Below are 23,155 nucleotides of genomic sequence, written 5' to 3'. Positions count from 1 at the left end.
GATCGACCAATGCAATGCCGGCAGGTCCCTACCCAAACAATAGGAACAACTGAACTCGTAGAGTCCAACTTGTGCCACACTCTAGAGAAGAGAAGGCGTGGCAAGCCTCCTGAGGTCGTTGCTGAAAGCAGGGTCCCATGGGAAGTAGAGCTGAAAGAAATCCGAGACCAGCTCGCAGACATCCAATAGGCGTGCCGAGTAAAAGCTTTGGCCTCCGTCGAAGCCATGCTTGAGGAAGCTGAGCCCTCGTTCGCTGACGATATCATGAGATCCCGGTTACCGTCCGTATTCTGGATGCCCTAAATCACCCCCTACTCCGGATCGGTGGACTTGGTCGTACACCTGGAGTCCTTTGGAACTTGTATGGAGCTTCATGGAACTTTTGGGCCTATGATGTGCAGAGCATTTTCCTTGACCTTATCAGGAGCTGTACAAAAATGGTATATACAATCGAAGCCCAAGTCCATCATCTCATTCACTTAACGGAGTAAGGCCTTCATCACATAATTCATCAGTGGGAAAGACAGAAGAAAGTCATCGACTTATCTTCTCATGATTGCTCAGAGGGAGGAGGAGCTACTGAGAGACTATATCATCCACTTTAATGCAGAAGTAGTTCAGGTTGACGGTTACTTTGACCAAATAGCTCTAACCGCTATGATAGATGGCCTTAAGAGGGGGAAGTTCCTTTGCTTGATTGGCAAAAACCCCCCGACTACTCTAGCTGACCTACTTAATCAGGCCAAAAAATACTCAAACGCAGAAGAGCTCTTTAGCTCATGAAGATCTACTCAAAGTGAAAATGGCTCGTCTAGGGAGAGGAAGTGAAAAGAGGAAGGGGAGCCATCTACCACTAATAACAAGAAGAATAAAATGGAGGACGACTAAAGCAGAGTCCAATGCATAAACCGACGACTAGAGAGCTGATTCCACTCATATACCCTCCCTGAACACTACTCCTAAACAGATACTCGTGACAGTACGCAATAAAAGGATCTTACAATGGCCAAGCAAGATGAAAGCCAACGTCGAGAAAAGAGAAGTGGAAATATTCCATTTCCACCTAGATAATGGTCACAATACGGCGGAATGTTTTGACCTAAAAGAAGAAATTGAGTCCCTCATCTGGTAGGGGCACCTGCAAGAGCTCGTCAATAAGACAAGGGACGATCGATCTGCGAGGCAATAAGAACAACATGATGATTAGAACAACAATGAAGCAACATGCGAGATATGCACCATATTCAAAGGAGTAGCCAGTGGTGAAGACTTGAACAGGGCATGACGAGCGCACGCTCGAAGGGCGAGCAGTAGTAGTGATAAGGAACATCACATCTACCTCATTGTCAGGATTACAAAAGAATAGAGGTTGACCTCATGTAGCTTAACCTTCACAGAAGAAGATGCTCGAGGACTCCAGCACCCATACGACGACGCATTGGTAGTCATAATGATTGTAGTTAACCACAAGGTGCACTAGATACTGGTCGACATTGGTAGCTTGGCCAATTTGCTGTTTGACGCTGCCTTTGACAAGATGGGAGTTGGTGGGTCCAGACTACGTCCTATTCGAACTCCCCTACTTGGATTCGCAAGAGACAAGATTACCTCAAAGGAAGTATATTGCTGTCAGTAACCGCCGACAACTATGTTAACTAGACGACCACTATGATTGATTTTCTCATGGTGGACTGTCCATCCATCTACAATGTAATCATTGGCAGACTATCCCTTAATACCACGAGAGTTGTGGTGTCCACATATCACCTCTTAATTAAATTCTCAACCAAGCACGGTGTTAGCCAAGTCAAGGGTGATCAGCACGAGGCTCGACAATGCTACTTGATAGTGCTTCAAGTAAAAACCCAATGACAACAAATAATGCACATCACCTCGCTTGACCCACAGGAAGAATCTACCGAAAGAGGATCGCCACTGGAAGACCTTGTATCAATATCACTTTATGAGGGCAACCTGACCTACACAGTACAGGTCGACTTATTGCTATAACTAGATTAGCGGACCAGGATTGTTGGCCTATTGAGACAACATGACGATGTCTTCGTCTTCTCTCAGAAAGACATGCCTGGCATAGATCCGGAGGTAATGGTGCCCAGGCTGAATGTCGACCCCAACCATATGCCAATGAGGCAGAAGCGATCTGTATTAGACCTAGAGAGAAATGCAGCCATCGGTGAGAAGGTCGACAAACTCCTCATGGCCAGATTCATTAAGGAAATCTATTATCCCGACTGGTTGACGAATGTCATATTAGTGAAAAAGGCTAACGTTAAATGGTAAGTATGCGCTGACTATACTGATCTGAACAAGGCATGCCTGAAAGATATATTCCCTCTCCTGAGGATTGGCCAGCTGGTCGATAGCACTGCCGGGCATGAGCTTCTTAACTTCATGGTAGCTGCCCAAGTGAGCTATCGCTATCATATGCTGAGGAAGGGGCGAGGGAGCTGCTGACCTTACAGCCCCATCGGGAGCCTGTCGTCCTGAGCTGCTCCCAGTTGTAATCTTTGGCCCCGTGGCCGCAACTGCCTTCACCTGCTCCTCCTCCATGTGAGGTAAGGATGACTCAAGGTCAACAACCTCCCTCGGGGCCGAATCCAAAGGAAGAGTGCCCTGAACCGAACCATCTAGGGCAGCCTCTCGGGGCACCCCAGTTTTAGCTTCGTCTTTGGCAGCCTCCTCCGCATTCCCTAACCGCTCGACTAGGGGAGGGTTCTTGGGGGCAGACTTTCAACCGCCAGTGCCGACCTCCGCAGCACCGACAAGGAGGACTAAGGACGAGGGAGCATCCTTCCTAGCGGTCCTCCTCAGCTGCTCCAGCTCAACTGCAGATGGGAGCTTTAACTTTTTCGCTCGAGGGCGATCTACCATCTTTAGAAAAAAAAAAGGAAGAGGGAGAAGGAATAATTAGCACTAGGAAGTAAAAAGAAACAAGCAACTCTTCGAATCCACAAAGATAACATACATGACCACTTGACTATCACCAAGCTGGCCTGCTTCAAGAGAGTTGGAGTGATCAGCTTCCACAAATTCCTCTAGTCCAAGCTATACTCCCGGGCGAGCTTGACCTGACAAAGTTGCAGCCAAGTAAGCTTGGACTGCCACCGGGATATAGCTGCAAGGAGATATGATCAGTCAACAAGAAAAGATAAAAAGAATGGACCAAAAAATGATAGAGCAACAGCTCGAGAGCTCCGACCTGTGAAAGCGAACTTGGTGGGGACCTGAGAACGTAATCTACCTAGGTCTGCCATTGGGGCCTCCCATTCTTCTGAAGCAAAGAACCACTTGTCGTTCTAGCCCTTATCGGAAGTGGGGTTTTAAGTGATAAGGCCTTGACCTTTGGTCAGCCATGAAGAAAAATAATACGAGCCCCGAGAACCTAGGCTACTCTTAGCCCTGTACAAGTACATGAGCTAGTTCGCGGTTAGCTCGGCATGCCTGAGCTGGTGCCACAAGATGTAACTCCCAAAAATGGCTCGCCACATGTTAGGGTTGAGCTGACCAGGGGCGAGCCTGAGGTGGTGTACTACCTGTCTCACAACAAAGTGAAAGGGCAACCGCAAGCCTCAAACCTCAAGGAAAGAAAGTATAATAGATGGCCACCTCCTCCTCAGGAGGATCACCTGGGAGTTCCCCAATCGCGGGAAGCCGCAGCCCCATCGAGTCAGGGATGTGAAACTCCAATAGGAGGAAAACCAAATCTATTTTTCAGAGCCTCAACCCGAAGGGACCCATCGCTTGGGGTGGTGCAACCTCCTCCTTCCGAGCTGCCATCACTAGAGATGGCTCGCTGGACGACGCATTCAGCTGGGAGTCTATGCTATCGTGGATAGACTACCTGTGAAAGGCCCCTGATACTGAAATCCCCTTAGAGCCCTCCGACGACATCACAAAAAATATAAGGGAGGAGGAGAGAACAAAGGAAGGAAGGAAGGAAGATGTTGTACGGAAACATACCGGGAAAAAGTATGAGTGACTGGACGATTCACCTAGAAGAAGAAGGAGAAGGGCGAGGTCGGCACAACTCGGACTTCACATCAAGCAGTGAGTGAGGGAATTGGGGAAAACCCTTATTTATAAGAATCCTGGAGGTAGGGCATTAAATGTCCACAGACATGAATAGATGCCTCGACACATGATCTCCTCCACGTGGCAGCTTGGGATTCGCTCTCAGCCCACATTAATGCAACGGCGACAGGTGACTTATAGATGAAACGACGCTCGCCACGCCGTGCACATCCCCTCGTGCAGAGCCCCTGTCATAATAGACTCCTCGATCACAACACCATGCGCCGTCTCTTTCTAATTCCTTCATTAATCACCAGGCGATCAAATCAAGGGACATCCATAAGGCGAGCTGACCTCCTCAAGTTAGCAAAATTAAAAACTTCCCGCCCATATGTTAGTTCAAAATTACTTCCCGAGCTCATGAACATAAGGCTCGGAAGTAGGCGGCTACTGTTATGGGTAAAATTGAGCTAACCTAATGTATGAGGCATGATGTCACCAGAGTATCCAAGCAAGATCTTTAGGAAACCTAAGGGTTAGGGAGGATGAGCCGAGCAGAAAGAGTCAGTGTCTGAGCTGAAACACTTAGGATAAGGATTGTTAACAAACCTATGGATCTCGATTACCGATCTCGGCGACAAACCTGCCGACCTCGACCTTAGACCTCGGATACTGACCTCGACCTCAAAATAGGAATACCTAGATAGAATCTTGCGACATATGAAGATAAGATCAATCAAATGAGGTTATAGCCGAGGACCACGTCGATTGAGGCAAAATTGAAAATATTCTCAAAACTAGATTCCGACTCCATTACAAGCCACTCCAGTGTATCCAGCAAATCCACTCAGATATGTAGATCGCCTATAAAGCCTATAAATTCACCCCTTGTCATGGGAAGAAGATATACACAATTATCTCAATTCTACTACGCCTACTATGAGTCCATACACCTGACTTAGGCATCGAAGGGTCCCCGGTCACAACTGGTGCACCCAATGTCTCTTTGCTCTCCATTAAATTGCAGGTACCTAGTGGCTCGTAGGAGGTGAGGCAAGATCGACTAGATTATAGGATCATGCAGCCAGCTGGAACCAACAGATCATGGGCAAGGTGGGTATGGAACCACAACGTGCCACCAAAGATGGCGTTAGTTGTATGGAAATTACTCCATCAGGCAATCCCTGTGGAGGCTAAAGTGAAGAACAAAGGTGTAAGCCTAGCATCTTGCTGCATCTGTTGCAGTGTGGACATCTCCTACCAAGAGGAGTTGTTTGGACCTCCTTTTTACAGAGGGCGATCTGGCTACAAATCTGTGGTCGATCGCATTTCTCTTCAATCCTAACAATTTCCTTCGCCCTTGGGCAATCGGCAATCGGCCAAGTAGCGCAATGGTGGACAACACCTCTTCCAAGTCCTCCATCAGTATCCTTCGGGGCCTGGCCTCGACCCTCATCCTATGGGAAATCCGGACTGCCCAAAATGCAAATCAATTTGAGGAATTTGCAATTAACTTGGTTAGGTCTATTCGTGGGATTAGAAATTGGTTTTCCCTAATAGCGAAGTCCTTCTCCCCCCCCCTCCCCTCCCCCCCCTTGCATCAACTAGAGTAGCTTGGATGTGGTCCAAGACTTAGGCCTTCCTCCTATCCAAAAAAAAGTCCTTCTCCCCCCCCCTCCCCTCCCCCCCCTTGCATCAACTAGAGTAGCTTGGATGTGGTCCAAGACTTAGGCCTTCCTCCTATCCAAAAAAATAGCCCGGGCATCTCTTATGTTAAATGGTGAAGGCCAATCGAGGGTTGGATGAAGCTAAATGTGGACGGGTCATCTCGGGGAAATCTAGGCCCTTCGGGAAGTGGTGGTGTCTGTAGAGATGAGATGATAGAGGGGGCCTCATTTTTGGTTTCACCATAGGTTATGGTGTTGGGACCAATTTTTAGGCTGAGGCCAAAGTAGTGGTGGACGGCTAAGCATATGCATGAACCGTGACCTCAACAAGATCGTGGTGGAGAGCGACTCGGCAGCAGTGGTGGCAATGTTTGCATCAAAAGGACGAGTGTCGTGGAACATCCATTACTGGAAAATGCGATTTCATCAAATTTCAAACTCCATTAGTCTTGATTGCTCACATCCCTAGGGAGGCTAATAGCGTGGCAAACATCCTGGCCCGCTTGGGTAGCTCCCATCAGCAGGATAAGGTCTTCAAAGAACTTTCGGGCCTGTCGTGCCTTACCAAGGGTGCCCTCCTGCTAGACCAAACTGGGCTCGGAGCAGTGAGGGTCTCCAATCCAATTGTAACCAAGACGAGGTTGTGAGGGCTAGGGTCTCTCCTAATCAGCTCCCGGTTCAGAGGCTTTCCTTCCCTCATTTGGTTACTGCTGGAAGCTTGGCATGGTTCATAGTTTTTGGCTGGGGATGTCGGTTGCTCTGGTAACTCTGTTTTTGTTGGTTATGGTTTCAAATGGAGCTAGGCTCATGTTTTTATGGCGCCTGACTATCTGTTCTGTTTTGTTTTGTAAGTTTTAATAAAGTTTCGGGTGTTGTGCTTTCAAAAGAAAAAGGAAAAAAAGGTAGGGGGCTTGCCTACTACTAACCTGGGTGTAACAAATTAATGTTCATGTGATCCACTCCGTCCATCACATGTGCCACCTTTTGTTTGGCCTTGATACAAAAATTCTTGCCAATCCAAACTTAGTAGGCCACACCATAGGGGACAATGTAAAATCATGCCCAACAACTCTAAATTCACATTTTGTGGTCTTTAAAAAAAAAAAAAAAGATCAACCAGATTTTAGCAACAACAGTGAACACAATAATCAGTTCAAATTTTAGTTTGTGTACTCATACACGTTGTGAATGTTGTAGAAAAACACTTGCACATAATCAAAATGGGCAAAGCAAAACCACAAAAGAAAAAAAAAAAAATCAAACAAAAAAAGGATTAAAAAAAAGAAAATAAAAAAAAGAGATGAGGTAAAAAGATTTATTTGATTTAGAAATATGCCTCAGTTCTTAGTGTAGCAACACCATAAAAGAATAGAGTCAAACAAAAAGCTAGAGAGTAAAAAAAAAAAAGACAAGGCATAAAAAATTCCATGGTTCAATACTATCCCTATATACATATGATAAAAACCAATGTTTTAAATATCGTTATCATGTAATGTATCGCACCCTTGGGATATACGGATACATATCAGTTATTGCACGTGATATATGACACAGGTATGGACATGATGAGGTCGATCACCGTCTTCATCAAGGGGATAACTACTCCGAATCCATGGAGTGTCTCTAGACTTCTCACAAAGATACCTCGAATCCATGAGGGAAAATAAGAAAATAGAAATAAATTCTAGAAATTCAAATTTTGATTGATTGATGATAAAAACGAACTTACAATCCTTTAAATAATGATACCAAACCTTGGAAGATGTTTTGGAATCAAACTCCAACTCAAACTCTCTAAAATTCATAATTACCAAAAATAGTAAAATTCTAACTCAAATAAAAATTCTAATTCTATTAAAACTCTTCTAAAGGCTAATTTCTAAAAAATAAAAATTCAAAATAAAATTTTGCTAGAAGAGTCGTAGGATGATTATAAGTTGTTTTTAAAAAAGAAGAAAATCTAAAAATCCAAAAATAAGAAAATATTAAAAAATTTGAATTACTAAAAATAGTAATTTTTCCTTAAAATTTCGTTTTTGAGCTAAAAGCGTGCATTTTCTGGCGAAACGGACAAACACGACCCACTTTGTAGAATAGTTCACCTCAGATGGCTCGTTTCAATAAAGATTGATAGGTTATGCGTCCCGTAATGATACCTGTATCAAAAGTTATGGCCAATTTATGGTGCACCTTCTTTTGGTCCAACCATGCTAGGAATGTATCCGTGCCACGTTCTACATCGATATATCGCCAGTATCGCGTAATGTATCACTAATGTTATGAAACATGGGAACATTTGGAAATTAGTTGAACTTTTCAATGAAACTTCAAGGATAGTTGAAAAAGATATCAATATACACTTAGAATTAATCAAAACATTAGAAAAAGAAAGTGTGCATAATAATGGTTTCCTTTGTATGGGGTTCTAATATATGTGCTTTCCAACTGAACTGATGCAAGTATATTTAAAGTCTAATCATATAATTTATAAACATAAGATGACATGTATGGAAACCAAGCAATTCATTCAAAAGAAAAAGAAGAATCACTAGATCATGTTACATACATATTTAATTTTGTGTTTAGATATAAAGATTACAACTGATTTGCGAGAAATTGAGAAATTTAGAATTTTTTTTTTTTTCAATTATCTGTAACTTGACCCATCTCCTCCAAATCTCGAAATCAAAGTTCCAATAATTTTTCATATAAAACATGAAGAATCATATATTTATAACCATTTGACACTGGTTTAATGTGATTTAGAGCAAAAACATGGATAAAAATTTGAAAATGCCCACTATATTGAATATGTGGGATATATTGACACTACCTGTGCGTTTCGTATCGCATGGTTGTGATACAAGATAAATCGGGAGATATATTGGCTGATATCGTCGATATTTAAAATACTGGCAGTAACACAACTTTTTCTTTTTCAGTAAAATAAGAGAAATAAAAGTATAAGACTTGCCTTTCTCCTACTCTTCTTTTGTGACCATCAAAGAATATCCAAAAATGACTACTCTGTACCCGTACTTTTGCTTAGACCACACAAAAATGAAAAGAGCACTACCAAAAGCCTAATAAAACTATGTTTCTGGCCATACATACATACCTTAGGGGAGAGATGAGGGATGTATCCTGTCAGGAAACGTCTCTTCATCCACCTCCTTATCGGGGAAGACCACAACCTCTACTATGGACCAGATGATCTACCACCTCTTCATCAGCATCAGCATGACCATTTGATATGTCAGTTTCCATTGTTTCAATGGTCGTTTGACCTGTACCCAAATGACCCCGAGGACAACTTTGGACGCTTGGCTTTCAGTTTTTGTCTTCAATAGAATCTCATCCAAGAAGAAATGAATGTAACATGAAAAAGGCGGCCGTTGTTGTTGAAATCATTCCAAAGGAAACTTCACTCGTTTTATTGAAAAATGTGTTTAATCCGGTTTGCCATAAAAACGAGTTATTCTTCCCTATCTTCCAAAGCAAACAGAGTTTAAAATGTTTGATCTATTATATGAGGTTTTTTTTTTTTTTTTTTTCCCCCTAAAAATTAGAGTTTAAAGCTGAGTTTTCCTAACTAGGATCACAGCTTCACAGCTGCATCAATCGTACCTACCTATTTGGAGGAAGACCGGTCCATTTGGTGGGCACACTCGGTATGCATTTCGGCATGAAAATCCCACTTTTTCAAATCTAAGCTGGGTCACATGTGCAGAAGCAGTTGGTAGAAAGAAGCAACAAATTGTAAGCGTTCGACAGATGCTGGTCCATTGATAACCGGCTGCCTTATTTTCGGGCCACAGAACACACGAGTCGCGTCAATCTAACAACTGTCCTTACCTTCGGCACACGTTGGAGTAGGATTCACAATCCCATTCTATTCTCAAGGGTGGAAATGGCAGGCTCCAAATAAAACTATTAACCAATGATTTTCTATAATAATCAACCTGTCAGTGCTTTTTGTGTGAGCCCCATTTTCAATTGCTATGTCCCTCAAGAATCACTTTGATTGGAAAATCCTAAGAAATTGATCAACTTTGTTAATGTAGACTATCTTGATGGAATTTCCTATCATGTAGCCCTTTGTGCTGATTTCTCTCTCTCTCTCTCTCTCTCTCTCTCTCTCTCTCTCTCTCTCTCTCAGGTATATCCAAAGGAGCCGGGTGTTTCATTCTAGCAGGCTTGCTCTTCTTGCTCATTCGAGCCAAATCTTCTAGCTTGTCAAGAAGAAATTGGATGACGAAAACCGACAATGCTGGTGACGTTAGTGACGTCGAAGAGTCCTTAGAAATCTGTGGAACCTTTGCTCTAAGAAGATACACCTATTCAGATCTCAAGAAGATTACCGATTCATTCAAGGAAAATTTAGGCCAAGGAGGGTATGGTGGTGTGTTCAAAGGGATACTACCGGATGGCCGTCTTGTGGCCGTGAAGGTCCTGAATGAATCCAAGGGTAACGGAGAATATTTCATTAACGAGGTCTCCAGCATCGGTAGGACTTACCATGTGAATATCGTCTCTCTCCTAGGTTTCTGTTCAGAGGGATCTAAAAGAGCACTCATCTATGAGTTCATGCCAAATGGATCTCTAGAAAAATTCATCTACACTGAGAAACCAAGACAATCACATCCCTTGGGGTGGGAAAAACTCTACCAAATTGCAATTGGTGTTGCCCGAGGACTAGAGTACTTGCATCGTGGTTGCAACACACGCATTCTACATTTCGACATAAAACCACATAACATTCTTCTAGATAAAGATTTCCGCCCCAAGATCTCAGATTTTGGATTAGCAAAGCTGTGCCCCACACAAAACAGTACTGTATCTATGTTGGGTACCAGGGGGACCGTTGGATATATTGCCCCTGAAGTATTCTGTAGAAATATTGGAGGTGTTTCCTACAAGTCAGATGTTTATAGCTATGGTATGATGGTACTGGAAATGGTTGGAGGAAGAAAGAACATTGATCCGCATGTGGAGAGCAGCAGCGAGGTATATTTTCCTCATTGGATATACAAGCGTCTCACTACAAACAGGCATCTTGATCAAGATGGATATCTAGGTTTACATGGAATTGCAACAAAAGTTGAAGAAGAAACAGCAAGGAAGATGGTGTTAGTTGGTTTATGGTGCATCCAAACCAACCCGACAGATCGGCCCTCAATGAGTAAGGTGGTGGAGATGCTGGAAGGAAGCCTTGATGGCTTGCAAATGCCACCCCGGCCATTTCTATCCTCTTCTCCATGATCATAACAAGTTCTGAGACTTCAATATCATACGAGAATTTCTTTCACAATTGCTTGATGAAAACAAAACAATATATATTTTAGCCGATGCATCATATTACAAAGAAAAATTGCATTTGTCAAATGCATTAGTCACTAGCATTAGATGTGGTAGATAAATTGATCCATGTGTCGGTCACAGCATCCGGCGACAGTGATGCACTTTTATCCAGTGATGAAATGTCGCAGGCAGCTGGACGGTCCACCTTCTCCACCTTATAATCCTCACTCCCAATTTCTCTCAACCCCTCCAAAACCTCCTGCATTGAAGGCCTCACCTCCTTATCATCTTGCAAACACCTAAAAGCCAACTCAGCTACCAATATAATCATTCTCCTTACGGCATTGTTCGATTCGAACTGTAGATTGGGGTCCACCAACTTATGCAATCCTCCATTGTGGATCTTGTTAACTGCCATATTAGCCAAATTAATCTCATCTGGATGCCTAGTGACATCTACAGCCTGCTTGGATGATATAAGCTCGATCAAGACCACTCCAAAGCTATACACATCACTCTTGTTAGTAAGTTGGTAGCACCGATGATACTCAGGGTCCACATAGCCAGGCGTCCCTTGCGGCACAGTCGACACATGTGACTTGCCCATTGGAAACAAACGCGACATGCCAAAGTCTGCAACTTTTACTCGGAAATCATTGTCAAGGAGAATGTTGTTGGTTTTGACATCTCGATGTATGATTTCGACGGCATGGAGGTAAGCAAGTGCATCGGCAGTCTCAATGGCAACACGCATACGTGTGGCCCATGTGAAAGCCCTGGTTTTTGAAGGGTTGGCATGGAGATGATCCGCTACTGTCCCATTGGGGATAAATTCATAGACAAGGAGAAGCTCACGACTGTCGCGAGAGGTGCACCCGTATAGTGTGACCAGGTTCTGATGGCGCAAACGAGAGAGGATATTGATTTCGTTCATGAATTGTTCCACACGATTGTAGTTGTTCTGGTAAAATCGCTTTACAGCAACAGAACGCCCGTCATGAAGCTTCCCTGAAGAAAAGAAGTAAAATTCCAGTAAATTAACTAGGATCATCAATGGCACTAGCTAGCTCATTTGCCTGGGCATATCCTGTAATGGTCCATCGTCATGATGCAATTTTAAGCCCATGGGCAAAATCCTTGGCCTGATTTCAGCCCCAAAAGATTAATCTGCTAAAATCCAAGCCCAATTAAGCTTGAATTGCAGGCCCTTGTGCCATGCACAGGACTCAATATCATTCGCACCAAAAAACGGGTCTGTCTGGCACTAACCCTGTCAAGGAATGAATATAGCTCATTAAGAAACTCAATCTCATTCGAACCAAATAAACGAGCCTTCTGGCACTAGCTGTTGCTCCAATGCACAGAAATTAAGGTTTTAAGTCCGTGACACCTTTGTTTATGCATGGGAGGTCAGATGCTCACATATCTTCTGTTTTTCAAAAACCTTACCACAAAACCAACACCACCTTGCAGTCCAACCGGATTTGAGTTGACTAATTAGAGTCCGGCCCAAGTTGCAATCCTAGGGGTAGTTTCTTTGTTTTTTTTTTTTAAACACACGCACGCACACCCCCACACACTCACCCCGCAGTGGGATTTCACCACCTATGGATACTCGAACCCTTGACCGGGTGTTGAAACTCCTGAGAGTCTACCACCGGAGCAAGAGTAAGGATCCTTTTCCAGCATGAATAATGACCAATATTGGTTTAGATTTACATCTAATAACCCAAGATTCATATATACATAAGAACAGACCACCCTGCATAGAAGGAACATAAATGAATTCACAAAGAGATGAGTTGGGCTTACCAAGGTATACGGTTCCAAACCCGCCATCGCCAAGTTCTTTAGAGGCATCGAAGTCGTGGGTGGCTTCTTTGAGCTCCTCGTACGTGAACACTTGAGTTTGAAAGATGGTGCCACCGTTAGCGCCGCTGTTTTCGATCTGGCATTTGGGATCTGAATCAGAAGAGATTGCTAGAGAGATGGCAGTTGAATATGAAGAAGGGAGGCGTTTGTTGCGGCACCGCCGGTGAAGGATGAAGCAGATGAGACATGTAACAAGGAAGCTCCCAATTCCTACACTAACGCCTGCATGGGAGAAGTAGACTCAGGAATTCCGTCTAACGTGCGCATGGTGCATTGTTTAAGGAACCGTTTGGCAAGGCCGGCGAAGCTGCAATTTGCAGTTAGTTGTATGTGATTCACAATACATTCTAACACAGTTATTCGTGTGAAAACGTATATGGGTTCCAGACTCAGTGACAAGAAAAGTTCGTCTGGTGGTCCCCACAATGGATGGACAAACTTGAAAAAATTCGGCCAATTGGATGATAGTAAACATCTGATGTGTGGCATTCAGATGGATGGCTAGAAAAGATATATTCATTTGTTTCGCGTTCAGTTTGCACAGCTCATCCATGTTGTGGGTCATAATGGGAGTGATCTGTACCAACGAAGGTTGGTCCATGTAGAGTAGTGGAATAAGTCCTCTCCAAATCTAAACGGTCACCACCGTAACGGTAGGCTCATCAGTGCAGACGAGAAGGGACAATTGCACCGAATCAGCCAGGCTCACTAAAACATCATTTTCGGAAGGGATATTGTAACAAGGCTATCAATGGGCCGGTCCCGGCCTATATATATATAAGGTGTACACGAACCGAGCTAGCTCAGTTAGCTCGCTCAATTCGACTCGGTTCGAATGGAAGCGGATTGGAACTGGCTGGTATGTTGACGTCAGCAAGCTCTGTGGGTCCCGCCATTAGGCATGTGTTATATCCAAACCGACCATTTATTTGGTGAGCTAGTTGTAAGGGTTGAGCCAAAAACTCAAACAGATCCAAAGATCAAGTGGGCCCTACGAATGTTTTAACGGTGAGAATCATTCTCCCCACTGCTATTTGTGGTGTAGCCCACCTTTTATGTATATGTGCATTTTGGGATCTCATTTTGGGCCATGAGATAAAAAATGAGCCAGATCTGAAGCCTAGGTGGACTTTACCACATAAACAATGGTGATTGAATGCCTGCCATTAAAAACATGCTGCGGACATGGAATTTTGGATCAAGCTGATTTTGGGTCTTCCCTTCGTTCATGTATATGTCAACTAATCAACATGTTGGATGGCCCTGATAAACATCAGAGTGGGCCCTAAGAAGTTTTCATCGGTGGGTATAAAAATATGGGACCCTATTTGCATATCGGATCCGAGGATCCATCGGGATGGGTGGGATCCCTGGGCCCACCTTGATGTATGTGACTTATATCCGCACGGTCCAGCCGTTTTGAAAACTCATTTTAGAGCATGATCTAAAAAATCTAAGGTGGATCATAGTACACCAAACCGTGGTAATCAACTATTAAAAACTTCTCCTAGTAACAAAAGTTTTGGGTCTGAGTGACCTTATTAACAGGGTGGATTGAAAATAAACATTCTTGGTAGGCTTACGAAGTTTATAATAGTGGTTTTTTCACAAACATCACGGTGGGTCCTACCTTACATCCCAGCGCAGTAAGTTCCTGTGAAAGCCTTTAGCATGACATCCTGATTTCGTATGATGGAGAGCGGATTAAGCGAGACCCCGGATCCACCAAGGTGGGTGGGACCCTTGACTGTGGGGCCCACAGTGATGTATGTAACTACATCCACGCCGTCCATCCATATTAAAAGCCCATTTTAGGGTGCGATCTAAAAAATGAAGCAGTTCCAAATCCCAGATGGGCCTTAGTACAGGAAACAATGGTGAGTGATCATTAAAAACTTCTTGTGGGCCACAAAAACTTTGGATTAAGTTGATACTTGTATGGTCTCTTCATCTAGTTGTTTGTGACCTCATCAACAGGTTGGACAGCAAATAAATGTTCTGATGGAATCTATAAAGTTTTCAATGGTGAGATTCAATCACAAATGTTTACTGTGGTGTGGTCCACCTAAAATTTGAGTCAGCTTCAGTTTTTGTATATCGCTCTAAAATGAGCTTTCAAAATAGTTGGACGGTTTGGATTTAAGACACATACATCAATGCAAACCCCACAGTCGGTAGATCCGGGGTCTCACCTAAGCTGTCCCTGACTCCCTGTATGACGCTGCCAATAGTGGTAGCGGATTGCATGGTGTGCCACACATCACCCACCTGACGTTACCAAATTATGTGCGCCCACTACAATATATGTGTCATATCAAAATCATCTATCCATTTTTTTGCCAGATCATTCGTGTATTCGAGTAAAATAGAGGCAGATGCAAACCTCAAATAGACCACACTACAAAAAGCAGTGGGGAATGAATACCTTTTAAAACTTCTTAGAGGCCCACAAGTCTTGAATCAAACTGGTATTTGTTTTTTCCATTCATTGGGATCTTTTCTTTTAAACCTCATAAACAGGAACCATCATGGTGGGCCCTTGGAAGGTTTCAAGGGTAGGCATCATTGTCCCATTGCTTTCTATATATAGTGTGGTCCACTTGATGTTTGTATCGGCCTCATTTTTAGCAGTGTCTTAAAATGATCTCGTAAAATCAATGAATAATGTGGATAGAACACGGACATCATGATGGGTCCACATAACTTAGTGGCGTCATCACATAGGTAGGTGGTGTGTGGTACACCATGCAATCCACTTCCTCTTAGCCAGGTTGCTAGCGGGCAGTGCTCTATAGCTCCTTCTATAATATATATTTTTATCCACGCTCTCAATCCATCATTCAAGATCATTTTAGGGCATGATCCCAAAAACGAGGGAGATTGAAGTCTCTTACGGAACACACCATAGAAGAAAACAGTGGTGATTGATGGAAGCTAATTTTGTCATTTAAAAAAATACAGTTCATAAACCGGTACAATGGTATATAAATATAAAGTATATTACAGCAGGCAGTTGAATTTCTACCAATAAAAACTTTATACGTTTTACTTTAAATATTTTGAAAGCATGTATTTATTCAGGATTAGCCTAAAAGGTAGGCAGTTCTACAAAAAAGTCCCTAAATTCAATATATGCTGTTCTACAAAAAAGTCCCTAAATTCAATATATGCTAAGTATAGATGCATACACATCAAGATGTGTAAATGTTTATCAACATATACCCATGTATGTATGATCATATGTATCTGCTGACTGGGAAGGGTTGGGTATATGTATCCACCCTTTGCACACTCTCACTTGGATGTAGGGTTGTACACGAACCGAGTTAGCTCGGTTAGCTGGCTCGACTCGACTCGACTCGAAAAAGCTCAATTCGACTCGGTTCAAAACTGAGTTTGAGCCGAGTCGAGCTGATTTTTTGAGCTCAAAAAAATTTTGAACCGAGTTCGAGCTTGCCCGAGCTCGACTTAACTCATATCAAACCCCAACTTGAATCGAACTCGGATCAAACCATTTCGGTGACTCGGTTACTTTGATAATGATGTTGTGTTTGATAAAATGACTCAACGAAGTGTCGGCTGGTGGCAAGGGAGGTATGTATATGAAATAAATACCTATTTTCTTGATTTTGATGTTGCCTACAAGGTGTTTGATGAAATACCTGTAAACAGCCGCTATTGGTTTACATACAGTAAGAAATTGAAAGTGCACTCTATGTGTTTGTGAAAATGCTGCATAGGCTCGATCTTGGCTCGAACTCGGCTTGAACTGGCCGAGTTGCTAACCGTACTGAGCCGAGCTAGCCAGTCAGGCTCGAGGACCGAGCCAAGCCAAGTTCGAGCTGGGGTCAGCTAGTAGTCGAACTGAGTCAAGTTGTGCCAAGCTTGACTCGGTTCGACTCGTGTAAACCTCTACTTGGATGAAATCAAGTTGCTTTTCATAGAAAAGGACTTGTGGAATTTGTTTCAAATTTGCTTTGGATGTATTTACATATCATTAAATTTCGTACCAGATCAAACTGATTGATCTAAGAAATATCATGAAAATGAAATTGGTGCAAACAAACGCATTGTACATGGATAAGATTTTGAGAAGTTAAATACCCGTTATCACCTTCTTTTTGACACTAGGCTTCTTTCCACCTGTTAAAACATCATGTGAATGAGGTTTAGAATAAAAATGGATATATATATATATATATAAGAATTATGGAGATGTAAATACATAAGTATAGAAATTCAAAATAAATAATTGTTCTGGTCAACCGTTGTAAAATAGAATTTTAGAAGACAACAAAAAATATTTAAGTTTGCAAGTATACTCGCGCGTGCACACACCGCATCATGCCACGACACATGTGTGGTTAATGGTATATATTGGGGCTGTTGGCATAGCTCCTAAATAGCCAAATTCACATTCCTCAAGAAAATGGGCCTAAGCCCTATGCAAAATCATCTTTTTATAAATCCAAGTTTTTTCTCCTTGCATATTCGATATGGGACTAAACTAACATAGGAAGGACATGATGAGGTCAATTACTGTCTTCCTCAATTGATAACTACCTTGAATTCACAAGGCTCTCTTGAATCCACAAGACAAAATCTTGAATCCACAAGAAAAAGAAGAAAACTTATACGAAATTGATTTATTAAATGAATTGATGAGTGAAAAAATTTAACACCCTTTAAATAATCCTAAGCAAATCCTAAAAAAGTAATCAAAGAGTTCTAAAGGAAACAAATTCAGAAAAATATGCAAATTTTTACCACCCATTAACTTGTCGTTGACTGGTCGAGTCAACAGGTCGAAACAACAAAAAAGCGTCTAGAGACTTAAATAAGAAATTCTATGATTTTCGACCTTTCGACCTGATCTGTCAAACTGTCGAACTAGATTTCGACCTGTCAACAAGATCTTTTGACCTGTCTAAACTGGAAGAAACAAGACAACAAGCAATCTCGAATTCTGGTAGAATTTCGACCTGTCGACGAGTCAAACTATGCTGAGTGTGTTCGATCCTTCTTAGTTTCTTTTCTTTGGTCCATCTCAGCCATGAATAAGTCCTCGACTCGTTCTACATCAGTCTCCTCCACTTCAAAAGAACTCCCCCTCGAGTTATTTATCGGATTCGTTGCATGATACTCGTACAGGTCCGCCACATTGAATGTGCATGAGATCTCCATATCTTCAGGAAAATCAATAACATAAGCATTGTCATTTATCTTACAAAGGATGAGTATCAGTCCAATCTTCTTGTTCTTTAATTTATTGTATATCCCAATCGAAAATCTCTCTTTGCACAGATGAATCATCACTTTGTCACCCACATTGAATACCTTCAAACCCTGATGCACGTCAGCCTTCTCCTTGTACTTGTCATTGGATGCCTTCAACTTGGCTTGAACATCAAAGTGTATTATTATGATTCAGTCAGTTATATGTTTTACGACAATGCTCATGCCTAGAAGTTTGAGCAAGGGAACCAAATTAAGGGTGTGTCAAGGTACCCGTTCATATACAATCTCAAATGGGGACTTTCCGGTGGAACGGTTCAGCATATTATTGAATGTGAATTCTACTTGAGCCAAGGCTAAATCTTACTATTTAGGATTGTCACCCGAAATACATTGTATAAGGTTTTCAAGTGTTCGATTCACTACCTTAGTTTATCCATCACTCTGTGGATGATACGCATTGTTAAACTACAACTGGGTGTCAAATGGTCGCCACAAAGTCCTTCAAAAGTGACTGAGGAACTTCGTGTCATGATCTGAGGTGATGGACAACTTCTCGAAAAAACATATTTGTAACGTGTGTAGCATCGAGAGTTTTCTTACACCGTATGAAATGGGCCATTTTGGAAATCTATCGACCATGACAAAGATAGAATCCATACCACACGCATTGGGTCTGTGGGAGTTGTAACACAAAGGCCATACACAAATCCTCCCTAAGATTTTCGAGGACAGGTAATGAAGTGTATAGTTTAGTGTTTTGTGACTGCATCTTGGATGCCTCGCACATGTTGTGACATGATTGCACTGCTCTTTCGACATCTTGCTTCATCTATGGCCAATAATAACGTTCTTCCAGGAAAGCTATTATCTTGTCTCACCCTAAATGACTGCCAATGCCACCTCCATGTAGCTCTTAGATGATGTGGTCTCAATGAATTATGTGGAATGCATAACTGATTTTCCTTGAAGAAAAATTCATCCTCAACATGGAAGTCGTTGGACTAACACTTCTGACATCCAATCCACGCATCCTCGAAGTCGTCTTCGTCAGCATATAAGTCTTTGAAGCATTCGAATTTGATAACCTTATTACTCATGATGAGTAACAAGGTTGCACATTGGATAAGTGCATCAGCCACATTTTCTGTTACCTGAACTTATGCTTCGGTGCAAATGTGAATTCCTACATGAATGAAATCCACCTAGCATATGCACAATTTACATTAGCTTGGCTATTTATAAATTTGAGAGCTTGATGGTCTGTATAAATAACGAACTCCATCTTAATCAAGTAATATCGCCAATATCGCAATGCCTGGACCACTGCATACAATTTGAGCTCATACATCGACCACTTTTTACATGCATCATTGAGCTTCTCTTGGTAAGTGGCTTATAATCATGAGGGGGCTATATAAGTGGCTTATAATTATGAATTAGGATAGCACAAAGAGAGCCAAAACATGTCTAAGATTTTGAGAAGAGGGAGTTAGAGTTTTTTTACTCTAGAGATTTGTCTTGAGAGAAGAGGCTTTGATTGTAAGTTGATTCAATCTTTTGTATTTTCATTTTTCATAGTGGTCACTGTCACGTTTGTGTTGTGATTTTTTCCCAAAATGATTTTTTCACATAAATCACTATGTTCTTTATGATTGTTGGTTATTTTCGTTTCTCTATTTGCTTGTTTGATTCACTCTAAGGTTGCTTCCATGTCTAAAGTGAAAGCAGCCCGTGCACAACAACCCAGACTTAAATTTTGGTGTGGCATCTAATGATTGGAGTGGATTTCATATATTCATCGTAGTGAACCTTATAAAAATTAAGGTTAGATGTCTGTCTTGATCAAATTGCTTCCTTTGGTGTGGCTCACTTCATTCGCTTTTCAACTTGATTTTTATGGCCCTGGCCTAATATAGAATTACATATCTAATGGTCTAAATAGATTTCACATATATATCATAGTGGAACCCGTAAAAAATCAAGGGTGGAAATGCCATTAGATTCTTTTTATTTTCCATATAATTTTAAAATTTTTGAGGGACTATCCTCAATTTTTGATAGGTCTACTATGAAGTGTATGTAAAATCCACTCGACCATTAGATATGTAATCTCATGTTAGGCCCATAGTCAAAAACTTAGGATCACTCGTGACCTAGGTGGGCCAGATCAACAGAAACGGTTGGGAGAGGCATACATCCTTGATTTTTCCAAGGCCTACGATGATGATTATATGAAATCACTCCAATCAGTAGATGCCACACCAAAATTTAGACTAGGTGTCCAAAAATACTCCCATCTTTGATTCATAAGCACGAATCCAAGGGAAATAGTTTGGAGGGTGAACGTTGCCCTTTGTACTCTTTCCTATCATGTGGTTCACCTAAATCATGAATGGAGCTGAGCATCATGCCCTAGGCCTAACAACAAGTGATGCACCTAGTGGTCAAGGTGGATTTCACGTAAACATCATAGTGGGACCCACCTGAGCCACCCATTCCATTGCTCAAATAACAACCAAACCATGAATAAATCTAAAAAAGGTATTATAATGATAATTACTTAAATTAATGAGAAAGCTATTGGAAACCTTTTTAAAAAAGGGATGGAAAAGTAAATTCTATACTAATGGGTAGTTTTTCATAAAATTCCCTAAATTTAATCAACAATGGAGTGCTCGAACAGCTGGTACGTGTGTTGCTTGGATAGCTTGGGGTTGGGTGTTTGAGTCCTATGGTTTGCAGCTTTAGTTCTTTCGTAAGAAGGAAGAAACTCAGCAAGTGGCCTTGGCCCGATTTCTGTTTGACTCAGCTGATTTTTTATTTGACTCATCGGGTCTTGGAACTATGGCTCAGTGAGTCATGCCGAGTCTCAACCAAGTTGATCTCAATTCCGAGTTTCAGCGAGTCGGCTCAATTTCTTACCAAGTCAAATTGACACGAACAAGTTTTGAGTCGGCTCACCAAATTTTAGAATTATGGTTGAGACTGGTACCGCGTATTTATAGTGGGTGACAAGGTCTGGGCCCCCACTATGTGTCTGTCAAAGGGCCAGGCCTGGACTGGGCTGAGGTCTTTCTGAGCTGGGCCTAATAAGTAAAATATAAGCCCTAGCCCTTATGAGGAAGTTACGTGCCAAAGTAAACGTGCCCCAGCTGGCCTGTGATGAGTATGCAGCCCGACCTGAGTCAATCCCAAGCCTTAGCCTGACCAACCACTTTTGTTCAAGATCTAAGTTGTTCATTAAGTGTAGCTTGTTCCAACCTTTGATCATTTACCTCTTCCTTACAAGCTGGCCTTGACCAGGCCGGGCCTTTTCAGCCCAACTAGGGCTATGGCCATGGTTATTGGAAAAGGGCTGAGTTAGGGCCATCCCTGACCCATTGCCAACCCTAATAACTTGAAACTGAAGGTACAAAAGCATGATCATCTCATATCTTGTGTATATTTTGTTGGAAATGATGTCTTCAAAATAATAGATAATATTTGAAATTTTAAAATTTTAAATAATAAAATAAAGTAAGAAAAGATGACTTATTTTTTTAAGTTGAGGCGTGACTGAGCATTCAGCTTGAAACTAAATATGTCTTCCTTGGACCGCATCCCAAGTATAACAGGAATCTTTGACATTTGGCCTCCAGGATACAATAGTTATTGCCTGGTCCCAACAGTGCACTCACCATACACAGGCTCGAACCAACGTGCAGAACTTAATCGAAGTGAATTGACTCGACAACGAACTCAATTGGTAAAACAACATTGAACGAGGGATGAATTTTGAAGAACTAGAGAGAAATCGTTGGTTTTTAAATGAGTGAATTTGGAAGTCTATATATAAACCACGATTATATGCTTAAAAGAGCATTTCAAATGGGTTAGGTCCGTTGGGTTTGAACCCAACTGGTACACATAGACCCAGACCTGACTCAACCCGACTCGGTGCGCGTGCATGTCCACAGCCTGGAACAGCTTAGCTCGGCACGCATGCATGTCCACAGCCTGGAACGGCTAAGCTCGACACGCGCGCATGTGTGGCGAATAGCATAAATTTAAACTAATAACATAGCCTCTCTGTTTGACCAAATTCATGTGCTCTCTGAAAAAAAGGCTCAAACCCCATTTAAAATTCTTCTCTTGTACACAGGATATTTTTTTAAAGTCATTTTTGACATAGGACCAGAGATACACTAAAAATAAAACACTATTCAAAACAAAAAACAAAAAGAATTTTAATTTTTCAAAATACTTTATTTAAAAATCCTTTTTAAAAAAACAACATAGTTGTCCATCTCCGTACCTGAATTCGAATCTGAACCGGCAGTAAAGAAGTGAGAACAAATGAAATTTCCAGCAATAATAGTAGGACTGCACAAGCCTCCTGTGATGATACACTCCTTGCACTCCGTCAGAACATCCCATTTAAGAACAAAACCCACAGCCAACAATGACAAAAGGTCACCATTAGACCAACTGGAATTGATCTGCCATTGCCCGAACACAGGAAATCTTACAACCGTACAATTATACGGGAGACTCTCAGGCGGCAGACTTTGCAAGCTGTATGTATAGTAAAGATCATAGCCTTCGCAGAGTGTGTACTTATACAACTCCATATTGAAATGCCGAGGTGGGGTGTAATGATCATGATCACAATTGAAAAACGTGATCATGGGACTTATGAGATGAAACTCTGGCATGGATATGGAGAAATCAACAAGGAAATCACATACATCGGATGGTAACTGACTGTTGAATCGCTCGTCTTGAATTACTAGCGTATTTTCTTCGTAAGAGATGTTCTTTATAATGTAAGATCTTCCGCTGTTATTGAATTGGAACTGCGGTGCGTGATAGTTGCATTGGACGGGCCATCCACATTCGAGATTGGTGCTGTTGGTGAATGGGAATCTGATATTGGTCAGATTTCCACAATCGAAGTGAGGACATGATTGATCAGAAAGTTCTTGGTTGGGTGAGTGAAGAGGGAGGTGAGAGAGAAAGAAGAGAGGGAGAAGGAGGAAGGAGATAGAAGTGAAAGGAGCTGCCAT

The 23,155-nt window shown here is 42.0% G+C and overlaps 2 protein-coding genes across 3 annotated transcripts in view; one reads left to right on the top strand and one right to left on the bottom strand.

The window, feature by feature from the left end:
- LOC131237605 (LEAF RUST 10 DISEASE-RESISTANCE LOCUS RECEPTOR-LIKE PROTEIN KINASE-like 2.5) overlaps positions 1–11,119 on the top strand; it is a 26,959-nt gene extending 15,840 nt beyond the window's left edge. For both annotated transcript variants that reach the window (XM_058235467.1, XM_058235468.1), the window contains one exon: positions 9,859–11,119. In XM_058235467.1, coding sequence (XP_058091450.1) covers positions 9,859–10,961 — 1,103 coding nt within the window. In that variant the 3' untranslated portion in view covers positions 10,962–11,119. The remainder of the gene's footprint in view (positions 1–9,858) is intronic.
- On the bottom strand, positions 11,089–23,155 carry LOC131227534 (LEAF RUST 10 DISEASE-RESISTANCE LOCUS RECEPTOR-LIKE PROTEIN KINASE-like 1.1). Its single transcript, XM_058223339.1, has 3 exons — positions 22,405–23,155; positions 12,759–13,094; positions 11,089–12,008 (listed from the first exon to the last, which is right to left on the bottom strand). The coding sequence occupies exons 1-3, from the start codon at positions 23,153–23,155 to the stop codon at positions 11,089–11,091; spliced, it is 2,007 nt and encodes a 668-aa protein (XP_058079322.1).

The sequence above is a fragment of the Magnolia sinica genome, chromosome 2 (genome assembly GCF_029962835.1).
Source record: "Magnolia sinica isolate HGM2019 chromosome 2, MsV1, whole genome shotgun sequence".
Classification (NCBI taxonomy): Eukaryota; Viridiplantae; Streptophyta; class Magnoliopsida; order Magnoliales; family Magnoliaceae; genus Magnolia; species Magnolia sinica.
This window is presented reverse-complemented; position numbering and strand designations above follow the sequence as displayed.